At 45.6% G+C, this 20,000-nt stretch overlaps 1 protein-coding gene across 1 annotated transcript in view; it reads left to right on the top strand.

Annotated features, from left to right (window-relative positions):
- trim66 (tripartite motif containing 66) overlaps positions 1-20,000 on the top strand; it is a 43,601-nt gene that overhangs the window by 846 nt on the left and 22,755 nt on the right. Inside the window, exons 2-8 of the mRNA XM_063188252.1 lie at positions 2,585-2,795; positions 14,119-14,248; positions 15,438-15,554; positions 16,778-16,892; positions 17,668-17,814; positions 18,674-18,791; positions 19,537-20,000. The exon at positions 19,537-20,000 is cut by the window's right edge and continues 357 nt beyond it. Coding sequence (XP_063044322.1) covers positions 2,585-2,795; positions 14,119-14,248; positions 15,438-15,554; positions 16,778-16,892; positions 17,668-17,814; positions 18,674-18,791; positions 19,537-20,000 — 1,302 coding nt within the window. The remainder of the gene's footprint in view (positions 1-2,584; positions 2,796-14,118; positions 14,249-15,437; positions 15,555-16,777; positions 16,893-17,667; positions 17,815-18,673; positions 18,792-19,536) is intronic.

Genomic DNA, 20,000 nt, shown 5'->3' with positions numbered 1-20,000 from the left:
GTGTGTGTGTGTGTGTACATATGCGAGTGTGTGTGTGTGTGTGTCTGCACGCGTGCGTTTGTGTGTGTGTCAAGGTGCACGCCTTACTCCTCTCTCCTGCATTTCTTAGTTGTTGTGTTGTGTGTTTACTGGTGTACTGGTTGTGTGTTGCTGCTGCTGCCACTGAGTAGTTTCTTGTAGGCAGCAGTGGAGTAACAGTGCAGTCAGAGCATAGTGCATTGCAGTGTTTTTTAATAAGCTTAGCTATTGCATTAATTAGTAAGATGCAGAGGAAATGGGTATTGTAATTTGCTCCCGTTTTTTTTTCTCCTGCCCGTTGTGCATGAATTAATACCCTTTGAGCATGGGGGAAAATAATAATCAAATGTCAAATGGATAGGAAGCAGAGTCCCCTGTGCTCTCGTTCTCTCTCTCTCTCTCTCTCTCTCTCTCTCTCTCTCTCTCTCTCTCTCTCTGCCTTAGCTGACGATAATCCTCGCTGACAGATTTACTTACATGGCGAGGTACGCCAGAGTTGGTGTCATGTTGTATGTAGTTTGTGGTTTGATGAATTGCTTTTTTTTAGATGCATTGTATTGCTACTGAATTTGGAGATTTGTTCGTATTATTATGGTGCCCCCACCCCACCCCTTCCATCCTCTCCTTACCCACCCATAATAAACAGTTACATACCCCTGGGGTTTGGGGGTGCCAGGGGTGCTCTTGTATCCTCAAAGCTAACAGACAAGCGAGCAAATTCATTCTCTATACAGATGTAAATGAAACCTATTAACACCTCTTCTTCAAAGCGTTCAGCAAACCAGTGCAAATATAATTAATGCATTCTTTTTTTGTTTAGTTTTGTTTTGTGTTTTTATTCCCTTGGGGAAAATGTTCTATGTAGCCTTATTGTCACACATTTGTAACCCCTTTTGTTCAAGGATTGGACGAGAACATGAACGGAACTTGATAACATAAAAATCAAATGATCAAGAGTTGGCATTCTCTGCACATATTTGCATCTTTCCTCTCCCACGCAGCGCTGCTGAGAATATGAGGTCTCACACAGTAAACAGCCAATAACCAGGGGACTGGTCAGAAGCAAGTTGGACTCCATAAAGCAAACAGTCATAATGAGCCATGTGTACATCTGGGAGTTTACACCCCCCCTTCCCTCCTAAAGCACTGCTCATATCAACATCCCAGTGATTGATCAGACCCAGTGACAGGGCTGGCGCCAGGCATAGGCACACCAGGCGGTAGCCGAGGGCACCAAATGTCTTGGGGGTGCCAAGTCCCACAGAATTACAACATTAAGCGAAATAAAGCACCAAGCTTTATATTGACAACCATTGTTAATGGGCACTCAGACTGATAGAGCACAGCTGATCTACTACCTATTGTAGTACATATGTAGTAAATCAGCTGTGCTCTATCTGATGTATTACACTATGTTTACACATGCCAATTTCTAATCCCACCACAATAAGATGGGGAGGTGTCTCACCTAGGACACCAAAATTGACTAGAATCGGCCCTGCCCAGTGATATTGATCAAAAGTAATGGATCAGTAACCTAGCAGTGTTGGCGTCGTGTGTACTGTATATCCATCCCTGCATTTCTCCACCCACACAGTGCTGCTAGGAATGTGCAGTTTCAAACAGTACAGAGCCAACGGTCCAGCCATCTGTCAGAACAACGTTAAACTCCATAAAGCAAACAGCATGAACCAAAGACCCAGCGCCGGCGTCTTGGGCACTGTAGTGTACAGAACATCTTTGCATCTTTCCCTCCATCCCACAGCGTTGCTCATACTGTGAACAGCCAAGGGACTCTTCTGACCCACTGGTCAGCAGCATGTGAAACTTCATGAAGCAAAACATCATGAACCCATGACCCAGCGTTGGCATCTTGTGTGGCGTCTTTGCATCTTTCCTTCTGCTGCTCCCACGCAGTGCTGCTCAGAATGTATGACTTCAAATCGTTAAGAGCCAGTGATCCAAGGATCTGTCAGAGGAACTTTAAACTTTATTCAGCAACAGCATGAACCAATGACACAGTGTCGGCATCTTGTGCACTGCACTGTACATCTTTGCAACTTTTTATGCCTCCCACAGCGTTGCTCATCCATTAATAGCCACGTGACTGTTCTGACCTAATGGTCAGAAGTGTGTTAACCCTTTCATTCAGAGCCTGTGTTCATGAAACCAACAGTATGAAACAAAATGTCCCAGCGACCCAGCCTTATGTACATCGTTTTATCTTCTCCTGCCCTACAGTGCTGCAAAGAATGTGTGTTTTCAAAACCATAAAGAGCCAATGACACAGCGGTCAGTCAGAGGAAACTTAACCCAGTAAGACACGTCTCCTGTATGAATTAGCCATGACCAGAATAACCAGAATAAAAGCCCCGTACTGTCATACTGTAATACTGTAATACTGTAGTTACGTTTTTTTCAGTGACTATTACAACGTTGCACTGACGGAACGGTGTGCATTAAGGGGCTACACTTCTGCAACATCATGCAACAACATGAAACAACAATGACCCAAAACAATGTTGGCGTCTTCTGAACATCTCTGCGTCTTCTCCTCCCCCCACAGCGCTGCTCAGAATGTGGGGACCTGAGAGCAGCACAGAGCCTCTGCACCTCCTGCAACAAGTGGCTGTGCTACCAGTGTGCCGACCTGCACCAGCACCTGAGACCCGTACCACCACCCCCACCACCACCACCGCCGGGCCAGGCATCAGCGCCAGAACTGGGCCTCCTGCACAGGCCCACTGGGCCCGTCATGCCTCCGGAAACGGCCAAAGGTTTGTCTGGCTTCCTGTTATTTAGTCGTATTGTGATTGTCTCTCTGTCTCTGTCTCCCTCTCTCCATCTTTCTTTTACTGTCACTCTCATCTTCTCTCACTCTCTTTCTGTCTCACTCACTCAAGCACACAGACAGTCTCACATTAACTCACCCACCCATCCTCTTGCACACGTAAACACACACACACGCACACACACACACACACACACACACACACACACACACACACACACACACACACACACACACACACACACACACACACACACACACACACACACACAGACACACACACACACGGATCCCCACTTTTTGTGACTGTTTGAGCAGTTTCTGATGGCCCTGGCTGGGCTTGGCTGGCTTTATGAAGTATGGGACATTTTTTTTTCGGAGACTTATTCAGCCCCTATTACTTCCCTTTTAGTCAATCCCTTATCTTGTAGCTTGTTAATGCTCTCTGTGGAGCCAAGACCCCTGAATTATGCATCCCATGCGACTAAATGGGAATAACCATTCCTCTGATCTATTATGGTGTTTTATTTTTCATGTGACCCATTTTCTGGAAACAGATACAGTCGGTCCCCCTACAATGCACACCCTTTACCGAGGTAATGCCACGTCATCCACCTCGGTACGTACCGGGCCTAGCTGCAGTGTACCCAAACAACCGCCGGGTGGCACTTGGGAGCGCTCGCTAAATACCCATTCACTCACACGCACACACGGGCGCGCACACATACACATAGGCCTACACATACACATACACATACACACACACACTCTCTCTCTTTCTCTCTCTCACTCTCTCTCTCTTGTTCATATCAGATAACCATAGCACAGAGTGGTGAAGAAGCGCAAATGTGTTGGCAACATTTATTACCATATGGAATATTTTAGACAATGTTGACGGCATATTAATATGCTCATATTCACCAGCACGCACCGATTCAGCGGATAACGACATGCCTAATTAAATTGTGTGAGAACACCTCCAGGAAGTAAGAAGAGTCATAAAAAGAATAAATAGCCTAATGAATTTTCTTTTCTTTTTTTTATGATGATCGGATGAATTGCTATTAATGTGCAAGCTCTAGCCTATGTGTAGACGTAAATTGAAGCCACAAGCCCCGATACCGATTCTCGCATCGCAAGATTTGAAACGTCTAATATTGCAACTTCAAACTTGTTATCTGGATGTGGATACTTTTTTCATTTCGTAAAAATTATGGAGAGTGCAATAGGGGGCCTAAACCTCACTGCAGTAACCTACAGCGCCGCGTTTGAGTGTTTAAGCGTTGGCTATTTATCTTACATCGCCAACAGCTGGGGCGATAACCTAACCTACACTTCCGTAATCAATGCTTAATTTGTAAATCACAAGGTAGGCCTACCGGAACGCAAAAAACATATGACATCACAGCGACGGTGAGTTGGACAGAGGTCCCGGAACGCACAGAAAAACTATAATTACGCAAACGAATACAAAAGGGAAAAAAACAGATGCAATTCCCTGCATTTGAACGACATTGAGTCATTGAGACATTGATGTCAGCTCATATCCATACGTTTGTTTCTTAATACAAGGGACGGTTGGCAATCCAATGCCTATTTTAAACAACAGCCATAGCATAGGCCTTGTTGGCGACTTTGTTGCATAGGCTATGATTTGGCTGATCCGCATGTGCTGTTGCGATATGCCACTTCACTGTTTCGAGAGCTCGCGCACTGATGGTAAGCGAGCTGCGATTTTCAGGGCTCGCGCACTGATGGTAAGCGAGCGGCGATTTTCCCGGTAGAGTTGGCTTTTCACACTGACTGTCTGCTCGCGCTGCGGTCCGGTTGAAAATCCCTCCGACCAATGTTTTATTTGGAGTGTGTAGGCCCTATTTTGAATGAAATATCACATTGTCTTTGCTGTTTTCGTGCTCAAATTGACTTGTAAGCAACTGGCGGGTCTTGGGAGAGAAGATAACGCGTGGGCACACATGCTGAGCGCTCGCCAGCCGAGGAAGATCTCATCCTCTCACCCAGGCTGTCTTTTTCGCTAGGCAACATGACTGATCAATGCACCAAACGCAGCCCAGGTGCCACTAGAAATTAGTATGTCCAAAACCTTGTGTGCCGACCAAAATTTGATAAAAACGTTTAAACAATTTTTGGCACAGCCAGTGTCGTGCCGAAAAGCGAGTCCCTGCCAGAACAAGAGTGCCCTCATTGAAACCAATGTCATTTTTTGAGAGAAAAATATACTCATTTTTGCAGAATGAATGACATAATATATGAACTAAAATATGCTTATGAAATATTACTCGTCCCCCACTTAATATGAGCTATTTGACTGAAACTGCAACTTTTGTTATGACAATTAGGCTATTCGATTCCTTTATGGAAATAGCCTACTGAAATTGTAACCAGCTCTTTGTAGCCTAATTCTTCCAGAGGGAATGCAGATGCTTTATGGATATGCTTTCCATCCATGCACTCTCCGTGCAGGGGTGGTGGAAAGACACCAAACGTGCCATCACCACCCCCCGGACCCACGAAACCCACTGCGCTCCGAAGTTGAATTCCTTTTACTTTATTGCTATGTGTGCATAAAGCGCATGTTCGATTTGCTGTAATAGGCTACGACCAGTAGCCTCGACGTGTCTGTCTTTTCTTTTCCTTCTTTCAATATTTAGTAGGCTTATGTTTAAGCCTAAAAATATAATAAATAAATAGAAATAATTTGATATCCATGTCTGGTTAGCGTCTATTTGTGGTCTTTACCTGGTTCTCCGCACCATCTTATGACAATGTTGAACAATGTTGAACAAAAAAACGGATGCACACACGTCATACTCTTTTATTACCTCATATTGTTTTTATTGTAGGCCTATTGATTTTTAATTCTGTGTATAGACAAATAAACGTAGGCTAAACTTGACATTTCAGTAAGAGTGTACATTTATTTTACAAGTATACAGAGTTTTAGTAGACAATGCCTACACAGCAGCCTTTACAAGTTGCCTAATGTAGGCTACACTGCAGATAAAGACAGCAGAAAACATCCTTTCTGCCCGGCTTAACCAGAATTGCGTTCCGTCCCTTTCGCTGTGTCTCCTGCGACTCGGCCTGTTGTTTGTGCAGTAGTGCGCTCTTTCCCTTCACCTACCAGTGGGCTCACCACCTAGATCGATGATTTGGTCGATGACTGTAGGCCTATTATATATCCAGGTGACTGGACACTTAAAAGACTTTGTAAGGATTTATTTTTAGGCATAGCCTACTTAGATTTTTTTTTAATGCCGCCTTTGTCCTGAGTGAATTCTGAATCAAGACCAGACTGCGTTGCTGCCACCCTTGTTGAGTCACTAGCCAACTGCACTTTTTGCACCATGGGATTTACAGTATGGACACGGGAGTAAGGACATTGAAGTAGGCTAGGCTAGGCCTACACCTGGACACTTAAAAGACTTTGTAAGGATTTATTTTTAGGCATAGTTTGATTTTTTGAACGCCTTTTTATTGATCTATGTTTTTATTGCTATTTGTAACATCACAACAAATAAACATTCAAACTTTTGAAACAATATCCATACTCTGCCTTGCATCTCTCGTGTGTGTGTGTGTGTGTGTGTGTGTGTGTGTGTGTGTGTGTGTGTGTGCGTGCGCGCGCGCTCGTGAAAAAAAAAACTCTTGGCCGCAAACTGTTAAACTCACACGGCTTGGAGGGGTGCTTACATAAATTTCAACTGACTACAGTCTTCAACTGTGTGACGCTATGAATGTTTGTCTGTGGGGGAGGGGGTGATTAAACCCCTACACGCACACAAAAGAGCTCGTGGTGTGACAGGTTATCCAGCCTCCGAAGAAGGAGTCATAGTTCACAAGTGTCCACAAGCACTAATAATAATAATATATTTTTTTTAAAAAAAACGTCTTTTTTATTTAATTTAATTGTAGGTAGGCCTATGCAAACTGGATTGGGAGATGGTGAATGAAAGACAGAAAAAAGTCGAGTTTAAATTCACATGGTGGTCTTGTTTAGGGCTCACACTTGTGTTATTATCAAATGCCCTATCAAATGCCCAATGCTAAATAAAACGTGCAATTTGCTGACTGTATTTCTACTACTACTAAAACTGGGGGATGGACAAGCACGGAAGCACAAACACAGGCAGACGCCTGGAGGGGCGCTTACATAGATGTCAACTAACTACAGTCTTCAACTGTGTGACGGAGTGAATGTTTGTCTGTGGGGGAGGGGGTGATTAAACACCCACACGCACACAAAAGAGCTCTCTCTCTCTCCAACAACACAAGAGGGAGTATTCGCATTGGACGCACTTGTTTAGTCCCTCACAATGTGTACGGCCTATGCTTGGTTGCCATATTAAAATCAGGTTTTAAGAAGAGCACACACAATCGAATCGAAAGTAGCCTATAGCCAAATATTTTAATTAAATTCGGGCGGTTGGTTGAATCATTCAACTAGCCTAATTAAAAATAGCCTATATAGTAGCCTATATAGGCTTACCACCAACAACAATTATGAAATAATGAAAACAAATTATACTATGTAGCCGCCTTAACAATAGAAGTAATTAGGCCTATTAATGAATTCGTTTGCCAAAAAAATAGGCCTAAGCAAAAAAAAAAAAAAAAAGAATTTCACACTTATCTTAACACTTATCATACTGTCACAGGTGGGGGGTGCGCGTTTGACAGCGGCACCCCCACTTAATACCAACTACCCCGAGGAGCATTGTACACATCAGGAAACACCAAGACAACAAAGTCATTTAAATCAAGTATTTATTTTCTATTTGGAGACATAGTTCTGTATGCATGTGTGTGTGTGTGTGCGCGCGCGTGTGTGTGGATGTGTAACCAGTTCTCTGTCCGCGGGGTCCAATGGTCCAATGTCTCTGATCAGCACCTCAAACCTCTCACTCGGTCCGTGCGCATCGTAGCCTCCGACAGGTTGGGCGGGGCCACCTGGCTCGTCTGGGCACGCGGAGGCGGATCAGCTGGTGGAGATAGGAGAAGGGTAAACAGGCTTCCAGTCTCTGAATTCGTATGAATAACGCACAGGGGGATGCTAACTCCCATCAGCACGAGTAACTAAGCTACTTATTTAAAGGAGCACACGTGAGCAGCACAGCAACCAACATAGCACACATAAAACGATGGTGTAGGGGTGGCCATCCTCGCTGCGCAAAAAGTCTTTTCCGATCGTGCATTCGCTGGGTCCGGGAGTGAGAGAGTGAGTGAGTGACAGACAGAGCGGGCCAGGGGCAGCGCACACAGCGGGGAGGAGGCTTCAAGGTGAAGGCTATGGTGACCAGGCGTGGCACTTAACTTCGGGGGTGAGCGTCCTCCACACCAGCTTTCCAACGCAACCTCTTCGTGACTCTGGCCGCAAACCTCGTTCAGGCAATATGCCGTCCGCGCCATTCGTAGTCGTCTGTTGCTTGTGTCGTCCAAAGGACCGAACGCGTGCCCCATCTTCTCCTGGCCCCATCCGGATACCGGCGTGCAGCTCACCCCCCTCCCAAGGCTGCCCCCCGGCCGCGGTAGTCTCTCCGACCCTTCTCTTGTGCGGTAGCTGTGCGTCTCGTCCTCCTCCGGATCCTCCTCGCCATCTTGCCACCTGCATTCAAAAAGCCCATACCCACCCCGTACACCCAATCACCTTTCTCCCTCTTCCCATTGGCACCTGCAAACATTTGCAATCAGTGAGAATAACAGTTAGTCCAAGTTTGTCACCCCCGTGACAATACGACTGCTGTGTTTTTTTTTTTTTTTTTTTTTTAAAGGCAGTGCACAGCCTTTTGTGACACGTCGTGGTGTGACAGGTTATCCAGCCTCCAAAGAAGCGGTCATAAGTGTTCACAATCCGTTCCTGGCATGAATGCAGAATAATAAAAACAAAACACCGTCGACTGGCGGTCTTGTTTAGGGCTCGCGCGTGTGTTATTATCAAATGCCCAATGTTACGTGCAACACAATGTCGTCGCCAAATTTAAAATTCGATCTCTCTCATGCTGGCGTTACGGGACACACTTAATTACAATGGTGTTCCTGTCTGATTGAGTCGGTTTTAATTGTCTTTACCGGTTCAAATTGTAGTAGGGCCTAGGTATGCAAACTCTGTATCCTGAGGATACCCGTTCCTGGCTTGAATAGCGCTGAAATAAGTTAGAGACGGATTGGGAGACGGTGAATGCAAGACAGAAAAAAAGTCGAGTTTAAATTCACATTGTGGTCTTGTTTAGGGCTCACACTTGTGTTATTATCAAATGCCCTATCAAATGCCCAATGCTAAATAAAACATGCAATTTGCTGACTGTATTTCTACTACTACTAAAACTGGGGGACGGGCAAGGACGGAAGCACAAACGGACCACAGACACAGGCAGACGCTGCTCTGCAAAAGCGGTGCTATACTGCCCCCCGCATTCCGAATGGCCACAGGGTGTAATGATCACGGTACGCTGTCGCGGCCCGGCACGGTAATGAGCAGATTGAAGTTACACCATCTGTACTGCGCGTGTACTGCACATGCTGAGCAATTCACAGGGCGCGCTATGGGCAGCAGTAGCAGCATTTAACAAAGTAATGAGACAGTGTTTTGTGTGTGTGTTTGTGTGTGTGTGTGTGTGTGTGTGTGTGTGTGTGTGTGTGTGTGTGTGTGTGTGTGTGTGTGTGTGTGTGTGTGTGTGTGTGTGTGTGTGTGTGTGTGTGTGTGTGTGTGTGTCGGGGCTGCATGTGTGTGTGTGTGTGTGTGTGTGTGTGTGTGTGTGTGTGTGTGTGTGTGTGTGTGTGTGTGTGTGTGTGTGTGTGTGTGTGTGTGTGTGTGTGTGTGTGTGTGTGTGTGTGTGGCTGCATGTATGTGTGTGTGTGTGTGTGTGTGTGTGTGTGTGTGTGTGTGTGTGTGTGTGTGTGTGTGTGTGTGTGTGTGTGTGTGTGTGTGTGTGTGTGTGTGTGTGTGTGTGTGTGTCGGGGGTGCATGCATGCATGTGTGTGTGTGTGTGTGTGTGTGCGTTCATGCTGTGTTTACTTAGATTAGTTAGCAGCTTTTTTCTGTTTTAATGTTTTTCTCTGCCTCAAGAGTGCTCTCTCTCTCTCTCCCTCTCTCTCTCTCTCTCTCTCTCTCTCTCTCTCTCTCTCTCTCTCTCTCTCTCTCTCTCTCTCTCTCTCTCTCTCTCTCTCTCTCTCTGTATTTGTGAGAGTCTGTTGTGATGCGGGCAGCAGCTCAGATCTGTAGGCAGGATGTGGTCAGTCACCAGAGCGTGCATGTCGGCTTGCAGGAGACTGTGATAATGTTCGCACATCCAGCCCCGTCAGTAATGTGTCTATGTGTGTGTCTGTGTATTTGCATGCAAGCTTATGTGTGTGTGTGTGTGTGTGTGTGTGTGTGTGTGTGTGTGTGTGTGTGTGTGTGTGTGTGTGTGTGTGTGTGTGTCTGTGTGTGTCTGTGTGTGTCTGTGTTTGTGTGTGTCTGTATTTGCATTCAAGTTTATGTGTGTGTGTGTGTGTGTGTGTGTGTGTGTGTGTGTGTGTGTGTGTGTGTGTGTGTGTGTGTGTGTGTCTGTATTTGCATTCAAGTTTATGTGTGTGTGTGTGTGTGTGTGTGTGTGTTTGCCTTCGTGTTTATGTATGTGTGTGTGTGCCTGTGTGTGTGTGTGCCTGTGTTTGCATTCAAATTCATGTATGTGTGCATTCTTGGGTGTGTGTGTGTGTGTTCATGTGTATGTGTGTGTGTGTGTGTGTGTGTGTGTGTGTGTGTGTGTGTGTGTGTGTGTGTGTGTGTGTGTGTGTGTGTGTGTGTGTGTGTGTGTGTGTGTGTGTGTGTGTTCATGTGTATGTGTTTTGTGTGTGTGTTGCTGTGTGTGTGTACATATGTGTGCATCATGCTGCTCAGCACCAGCAGCCTCACCCGAGAGCCAAGGTGCTGTCAGGCCAGCGAGCCCCCCCTCCGAGATGACAGTTGGGGTTTCGAGATGTAGGTCATGAGAAAGCACAGGCGTCTTATAATAGCCCAGCTTCAATCTCCAAACGACACCAAGTCTAGTAACCGTGCTGATATGTCTTCTTGTAATATCGCCGCTACAATCTCCAAACGACATCAAGTCAAGTAACCGTGCTGATATGTCTTGTAATATCCCAACTACAATCTCGAAAATTACATAGAGTGAAATTCCTGCATCTGATCAGTGCAGATTTGTCTTGTGATATTGTCTGTAGTCTCTAATCTCAAAAAGACGTGAACATTAACGGTCCATGCTGATATGTCTTGTAATATCCCAGCTACAATCTCGAAACGACACCAAGTCAGGTAACCGTGCTGATATGTCTTGTAATATCACAGCTATAATCTCAAAATTACATAGAGCGAAGTTTGAATCATGCTGTGTTTATTTAGGCTGAGATTAGTCAGCAGTGTGTGTGTGTGTGTGTGTGTGTGTGTGTGTGTGTGTGTGTGTGTGTGTGTGTGTGTGTGTGTGTGTGTGTGTGTGTGTGTGTGTGTGTGTGTGTGTGTGTGTGTGTGTGAGAGAGAGAGATGCCTTGGCAATAAGTATGCAACAGTGAGCTATATATGATTATTGTATGTGTAAATATGTGTGTTATGTCTTGTGGACAATATCTTTATGTCTTTATTTATGTGTGTATGCTACTTGACACCTTAATTTCCCCCTGGGATCAATAAACGATACTCTACTCTACTGTCTACTCTACTCTACTTTTCATTAATTCAATTCATTTTCCTTGTATGACATGTGCATATGAAGAAACTGACAATGAAAGTTGACTTGACTTGAGGTCCTGCTGATGATCTGTATGGATCTGTCTTGCGATACTGTCTGTTAACTGCAATCTCAAAAAGACATGAAACTATCTGCTGCCTGCGCTGATCTGTCTTGTGATAGCCCAGCTACAATCTCAAAACAATATCAGGTGAAGTAACGGTACCGATCTGCCATATTATAATAGCCCAGCTGCAATCTCAAGATTATTAGCCCAGATTTGATCTCAAAACAGCATCAAAGTAATCGTGCTGATCTGTCTGATCGGCCCATCTTCAATCTCAAAATTAGTGAAGTATAGCTGGAGTCATATATAGCAACTGATGCTGATCTGTGCTGCTCTATCTTGTAATGCTGTCTGTATTACTATCTGTATTACTGCACTACAATCTCAAAACAACCTCCAGTCAAGTACTCATGCTGATCTGTGCCAATATAGCCCAGCATCAATTTTCAAAAGATCTGTGCTGATCTGTCTTATAATCGCCCAGCTATGATTTCAAAAGGGCATCAAGTGAAGTAACCGTGCTGTGCTGATATGTGTTGTAGGCCACTGTGAAACTCCAATCTCAAAATGACATGAATTTAAGTGATTGCATTGATCTCTATTGTAATAGACCTAGGAAGTGATACGCTGTATGAGAAAATCAGAGTTGTGTACAGTTCGCATACTGCATGATCTTTTTGGCAAGTGGGGAGAGATTTTTTTTCGGCTGACATGTGATGCGATCCACTGCCAGACTGCACGTCATTTTAATTGCAAACTCCCAGGCATCGACCATTATCCTATTAATTACTTCAGCCGTTTGCCAAGATATGATGGTTTTGTTAGACCCATAATCCCAATGGTTTGTTTTTGATTAAACATTCCTCAGATACCTCTGTCATGTATGCTTACATGAACATTATTGCTTCTCAAGGCCCTGGACTGTTTTGTTTATTTTTATAAATTATGATAAAGCTAAGGCTTATTTAAAGGATCCGGTGTGTAAGATCTCTTTCCGTCTTTAAACTCGCCAGGGCAGAGAAATGACGACACAATCGCCATACCTGTTGTGACTTAATCAGGTCATAAGTGAGGGAAAAAGTGAAGCGTTCATAATGTGTAGGCTATGTCCCTGGTTAGGCTCCTTCGTTCCATTTCATTTCAAGGTCTCTGTTGAATTAACTGTACAGTTTAACAGAGTATGTAATATCCTACAGGCGTAACATGATGTACATGGTGTACATGATGTACGGTACGGTACCATACATTAAGGTTTAGGGTTACAGTGTATAACATTACATTGTTGTATTAACGGTACATGTTGGTACACTGTCAAATAAAGTACACCGAGCTAAACAGCCCAGGACACATCACCCGCCCTCATTTCAGCACAGCCTGTACCTGTAATAACAAATTCATCTAATGATCAGAAATGAACTCCAGTCGAGCTCCTCCATCGAACTCCACAGGTGCCTGTCCTACTCTTTGCACCAGTGATGCGTGCTCCAGCCTTGAGATATTTACACAGTTTTAATGAAGCTATTACTGTTCCTATTATCCTTTTCTAGTTAAACCCACGTCTCCTCCACATCTTCACCTCGTCATGCTTCAACTGATCTTGTGTTTCATTTTGTCCACTTTTTTCAGTCTTTGCTGTGATTGATGTAGGCTACTCAATACACTCAAGAATCAAGAATCCATCCGTGGGCAGAATAATTAATTAATTTAGTGTAGCCTACTTAAGTTGTGTGCTTTTATATTCACTGCTGGCTTAATAAATTATTTTCTGAAATTAGTTTTTGATTCCATGGCCTTAGGGGTAAACAATGATCTTTGTTGGAATTTAGACCGAGCCAGAGTAGTGTGTATGCTAAGTACTGTGCTCCTGTATAAACATGAAGAGGCAGAAATGTTAGTTACACTCCCACATAACCAACTTCTTCTTTAATGTTTATGGTCAACCTTTGAGTGAAAGCTCTACGGCTCATCTATAGTCACCTGTAGCCCCTTAATGCCTAGAGGATTGCTTGTGATCCAACTCACTGTTTGCTGAAACAGTTCTACATGACTCAAAAAACATTGCTATGACATTACAGAGTCTTAAGTAAAAAAAAAATAAGACAAACAAAAAGTTAAGCAATTTGAAGCAGCAAGACCAACAACCAAAAAGTATGCCTATTTACCCTGATAGACATGTAGCGCAATAGCGGGTGGCCAAAACCAGGACTAATATTTGTGTCCCCGCAGAGTTTGCTCGGGACCTGGGGACACACAACTCCAAACCGGGACATCTGGTCACCTTATATAGAGTAGTCTAAACCCTCATGTTTATTTCTCCTTCTTTGACCTTGTATGACCATGAACATGACCTTGTGTTTTTCCTCTGTCTTCAAGGAACAATGTTTCTCAGTGTAGGGATATGGTGGTGAGATATTTTGACAGACCAGATAACAACCAAAATAGCATCCTGTTTGCCCCATTAGATTGGTCCGTGTTTCACTGTTGCTAGCTAGTGCTAACTGTACTCTGGTTGTGCCCTGCAGGTTCGGAGTGTTTCGGCCATGCTGGCGCCTCGTGCCCACTGCATATTGAGGAGGCTCTGGAGCTCTTCTGCGAGACCTGTGACCTCCTCACCTGCAACAGCTGCCACCTGTCCGCACACAAAGACCACAGGTGAGTCTCCAGCATGCTAATACAGAGGGCTGCACCCAGGGCCGGCCCCAAGGCATAAGGGAACTATGCAATGGCTTAGGGCCCCCACACGAAAGCGATATTTTGCCCCAAGAAGTGCAGTGCATGATGGGTACACAAACTACCGGCAGCCTACCTACCTACGTTCTTAGCTCCTAACCCCCACTCGCGCAAGTAAATGAAGCTTATCAAGCATCTGATGCTGAGTAGGTGGTGGTATTGGGGGCGGATGAAAATTTGCTTAGGGCCCCATAAAGGCTTGGGCCAGCCCTGGGTTCATCCACATAGAGGAAGAAATGCCTGAACCCCTGAACAAGAAGCCTATGTAAAGTGATGCCGAAAGGCTCTGTGATCCAGTGCAGATGGTACATTTTCTCTTAACAATGAAAACATTTTTTTTGTAATGAAAAGGTAATTACAGTTTGATGTAGATAAGAGCTCTGCTCTTTCGTAGCCATGGCAACATGTGGCCTTTTTGAACAATTTGTGATTTATGCCACATTTTGTCAGCCTAATAAGTTCTTACTATTTCTGTTATAAATATCTGCAAAATTGAGAGATGCCATGATTCACAGTAATATTGCTTTTTGTGACTTGATTGATGCTCAAAGATGGATTCGTCAGTAAAAGAAGACGGTGCTTTGCTGGTCTCTTGTTCTTGTTATTTCTGTGGTGGGATAGTGATCAGACTGAGAATTAGAAGAAGTTTTACCTGTTATATCCCAGCCTGTAATCCCAATCATAATCCTATTTCCACACATGCCTCTGCTAAGTAATGCCAAGTAAACAGCAAAACACATCAAAAGACTGGTGTGCTAATCCCAGGTTTAGAAAGCCAAAAGCCTGCCATGTTTTTCTTTCCTTCACTGAGCGGCTGATCTGTTGTGTTGAGTGCCAGTCATGATCAGCTGATTTAGAGCTAGTTGGATCCAAGTCTGCTGCACAGTTTTTCCCCCTGAAAGTGCGATTGACATGGCTGATGATCAGCAATATACAACACAATCATACACTGACAGTTACGCTGTAGCAAAGTACGTAGCACTATTAGTAAACAGTAAAGCACATTCACCGGTAGCTAGCCATGCTTTAGCAAAGCAATCCTTCGAGAATTGTTAGCCATTACCATAGGCCTATACAACATGCACCGATGGTCATGGATCTTTTTCCTCAGAGTGGTGCACACTGGGAAGGCCCTGGAGGATCAGCGCTGGCTCTTTGAGAGCCTGATGGCTCGTGCCGAGGAGAAGAGGTCTGTCGTGGAAAGCACCGCTAAACAGATCGAGGACAGGTGAGATTTCTAGCATGAAACAATCATACCGCAGTCTGTCTCTACATCCACACATAGGCCTACATATGCCTTTGAACTGTTTTTTTTCCTCTAGTGCTTACCAGAACGTGCTTAGGTAAGCTGTTTAACATGGGACGACTCCACCTCCACCGTCTCTTCCCAATTTTTAACAGAGCTCACAGGTTTTTTAAAAATGAGACACCCTGCCCCCTTTGCCCAATGCTAAGATTTAAGACAGGTGAGGTTTCTTAGCACAAGACAACCACTCCCTGCATCCCCGTCCTCCACGCTAAGCAGATTGGGGAAAGTTGGTGAGCTTTTTTACACAACAAACCCTAGCTTTCACCTTGCTCTCTGTCTCACTTTCCCCAAATGCTTAGCAGATTGATGACAAGAGAGCTGTTGAACATGAGACAACCCCAACCTCCACCCCCATCCTCTCTTCCTCAAACCCCAACCTCCACCCCCATCCTCTCTTCCTCCAACCCCAACCTCCACCTCCACTTCTCCTCCCCAATGCTTAGCAGATGGAGGACAGGTAAGCTTCTCATAACACAGGAAGCCCCCCACCCCGCCTCAGCCTGTTGTCATCCCAGCTCAGGTTTTTACAGCATGTCTGCAGCTACCGTAGCTGCACAGCGCAGCACAGCACAGCAGCCATCAAAGCTCATGCCCAAATGAGATACAGCACAGAGACCTGTAGTTCATCCTATTAGTGCTGCAGAGAGTGTCAAAGTCACACAGAGCTCGGCTGGCTCGGCTCTGCATATTTAGTGGTGATGATGTCATGGCTGGTGGAAGGCATATGATTAACTCTGCTGCACCCAGGGAAGCCGTCAGGGTGGGGGGGGACAAAGGGGTCACTTGTCCCAGGCCCAGGGTGAGAGGGGACCCAGAATTGGAATCTCATAACATTGTATGTATTGGGGTTTGGGCCCTTTCAGATGTCTTTGTCCCGGGCCCAGCCAAAGCTGTCAGCGGACCTGTGCCCATCGAACGGGGAAGGGAATCCATGAGTCATATGGCTACATACAATACAGTATCTATCAATGGGTCTTGTACAATGTCCATATATCAAACTTGTTCCTGTGTGATTCTGCTATTATGTTCTGTCATGTCTGTAAGTAATCAGACTGTCATTATAGTTTTCTCGTTATCTCGATCACTAACTCGTTTTTTTTTTTCTCTGTCTCTGTCTCTCTCTCTCTTTCGGTTTCCCGCAGGCTGCACAGCGTCAGAGTCACGCAGAGGAGGGCCGAGAACCAGATTAAAATGGCAAAGATGATTATGATGAATGAGCTTAACAAACGGGCCAACCTATTAATAGAGCAACTGGAGGTAATTACTCTCCCCCCCGTCCCATCCGTACGCCCAACATCTCCACCCCCACACCCACACCAACTCACCCAAACTACAACTTCCTCCAACCCCTGAGTCCACCCACAGACCCCGATCCCGTTATCCAACTCCATCCAAACCGCAACCCCATCCAAGCACTCGTCTGAACACTTCCAGAAGGGTTCATGTCCAAATCTCTCCATCCATACACCCCTTTCTCCAAACCCTCCTGCCAATCGCAACCCTCTCCAACCCCTCGTCTGACCAAAGCCAGTGGATTAATTTCTGATCTCATCCACCACACCTCATCCCAGAACACCCAGAACACCCACTCTAATCCCGCTATTGTAACCTCCCATCTGAACATTTCCACTGGGCCGATCTCCAATGTCCAACTGGCCATGACATGGGAAAATGTGTGTTTGCCACCCATCACCATCACTCTCCCTTGTAAATCATTATAAGCACTGAGGAGCATGGAAAGTACAGTGGAGGAGAGAGAGAGAGAGAGAGAGAGAGAGAGAGAGAGAGAGAGAGAGAGAGAGAGAGAGAGAGAGAGAGAGAGAGAGAGAGAGAGAGAGAGAGAGAGAGAGAGAGAGAGAGAGAGAGGGGGGGGGGGTGTTACTCAAATGGCATGTGAAATGGGTGCAAATGATGTAGATTTAGGACCACGTGATATTACATTGTCATTAGTTCAGATCATCTGGTCATTACCCTTGCTGGTGTGGGCTAACCGTGCGATGATTGTTTGTTTGGGTTTATTTTCCATGGTCAGAGTATATCCAGCAACTTCAAGCGTCGCCTGGAGGACCAACTGCAGGGGGCGATAGAGATGTGCAGTGCACTAGACCAGGTGCAGAACTTCATCACCTGGGCAACCACCCACCACCAGAGGAGCCCTCTTCTCTTCAGCAAGGAACTGGTACAGTATCTTTTTTTGTGGTCTTTTTCGACTTCATTTGACAGGACAGTGTGAGAGATGGACAGGAAGCAAATGGGGAGAGAGATAGGGAGGGGTCGTCAATGGACCCGGGCCGGGAATCGAACCCGGGTCAGTCACATGGTAGACAAGTGCCCTACCGGTTGGCCACGGCAGGGCCAGGAACTGGTACAGTATCTAAAGATAGAGATATACTCATGCCATATCCAGTGTTGGGGATGTATGTGGGTCAGTGACGCTTCAACAGTAGCACACGTCAGGCCGGTGCAACGACAACCAGTACCACTATTGGATGGATTTTGTTTGTTTGTTTGTTTTTAGTGGACTATGTAAGAAGCATATTAATTGCAGCATATCAACTGCCGATTACTAATTAATTTATGGGCATTAAATGCCACTACTTCACCTGATGACTGACCTCCAAAGAAATCTTTCAACCATTTTATTTAATGCACATCTCTATGTTATGTGTGTCTCTTAAAGTTGGACCTTTTCATACAGTACAATAAAGTGGCCCACAAGTGACATATCAAAAGGTCATATCCATATGTTTGCTTTTCATGTCCTTGAGTGTGTGTGTTTTGCTGAAATTGGCATGGGAAACGGTCATATGCTTGAGTGTGTTTGCATATCAAATTGCCATATCCATGTGTTTGCTTTGCTGAGTAGTAGTGCATTAAATGGTCTTATCCGTGTGTGTGTGTGTGTGTGTGTGTGTGTGTGTGTGTGTGTGTGTGTGTGTGTGTGTGTGTGTGTGTGTGTGTGTGTGTGTGTGTGTGTGTGTGTGTGTGTGTGTGTGTGTGTGTGTGTGCGTGTGTTTGAATGCGTCTTGCTGTTCCAGATGACGTACCACATGCAGCAGGTCCTGGATCCACAGCTGCACTCGGACCCTGGAGCTCCCATCAAGATCAAGTTCAACTGGGACGCCAGCTTCTGGACCAAGCAGATCTCAACCCTAGGTATGAAACGATATGATACGATGCGTTTTATTCAATCTTACAATATAATATCTTCTTTTTTTGTTATTTTATGACAGGTCAGTGAGAGAGTGACAGGCAGCAAGTGGGAGAGCGAGATGGGGAATGATTGGCAAAGAACCTGGGCCAGAATCGAACTCGGATCGCCAGTGTAGCAGCCCACTGCATATGGACTTATGTGCCCGTGGGGACCCTAGTTTGATTTTGACCAGGGTTTGGTCAGCCCTGCCCGATCTCTCTCTCCCACTCTCTTCCTGTCACACTCCCGAGTGTTCTATCAACGATATCTTACTAAACAGTTATCAAAAGTAGAACGTTTATGACACAAGTACGTAAGCAAAAGGTAGGTACAGCTATTATGAAGACTCTTACTGTAAAATACATAATCTAACTTTCATTTATTCTTACTTGTAGATACCTGTATGTTTCAGGTTTTAGGAGGCTAAATGTTTTGAAATATATTTACCTCCTGATATGGATGAGAGTTGGCAATATCTATCAGCTGGTGCAGATGCTGACTGTGTGTGTGCGCACGAGTGCATGCATGTGCATGTGTGTGTGTGCAAAATCACTCTTTGAGTTTGCGAGAGATGTTTGGGGAGTGTGTGTGTGTGTGTGTGTTGTTGTTGTGTGATTTTTTTGTGAGCATATGTGTGTTCACAGCCTGCAGACACAGACAGCGTGTGTGTGTGTGTGATGAATATTTCCATCCTTCGCTCCCCTGCAGGTCAGCTGACGGTGGAGGATGGCAGCTGTTCCTTCTCCGAGTCCCTAAGGCACCGTGGTGGCGTCCTGCGCCCCCAGCCTGTGGCCTGCATCGCCGTGCCCTCCCTGTGCCACGGCCTGCGGGACCAGGGCTGTGCCTACCAGTCCTGCTGCCAGCCGCAGTTCTGCTGCCTGCACTGTGCGCCCCCTCCACCTCCGCCACAGCCACAGCACACACTGGGCATGAAGGCGGGCATGGAAAAGAATCTTCAAGACTCGAACCCACAGCCTGCACTGCCATGCCATCACAGCCCCTCCACGCCCCAGTGCCAACCTCATATGGGACCCGCTAACCAGTGTCCCCAGCAAGGCGGCATTGCAAGCAAGCAGTTGGACGATGATGCCAGTGCCCAGCCCCTGCCCCAGTCCCAGCCCCAGCTAAGCCCCACAATTGCCCCTTCTGCTGGGCATCACCACACCACTGCT

This window comes from Engraulis encrasicolus, chromosome 22, assembly GCF_034702125.1.
Source record: "Engraulis encrasicolus isolate BLACKSEA-1 chromosome 22, IST_EnEncr_1.0, whole genome shotgun sequence".
In the NCBI taxonomy this organism is placed as follows: domain Eukaryota; kingdom Metazoa; phylum Chordata; class Actinopteri; order Clupeiformes; family Engraulidae; genus Engraulis; species Engraulis encrasicolus.
The sequence above is the reverse complement of the archived record's forward strand: the minus strand, read 5'-3'. Positions and strand labels throughout refer to the sequence as shown.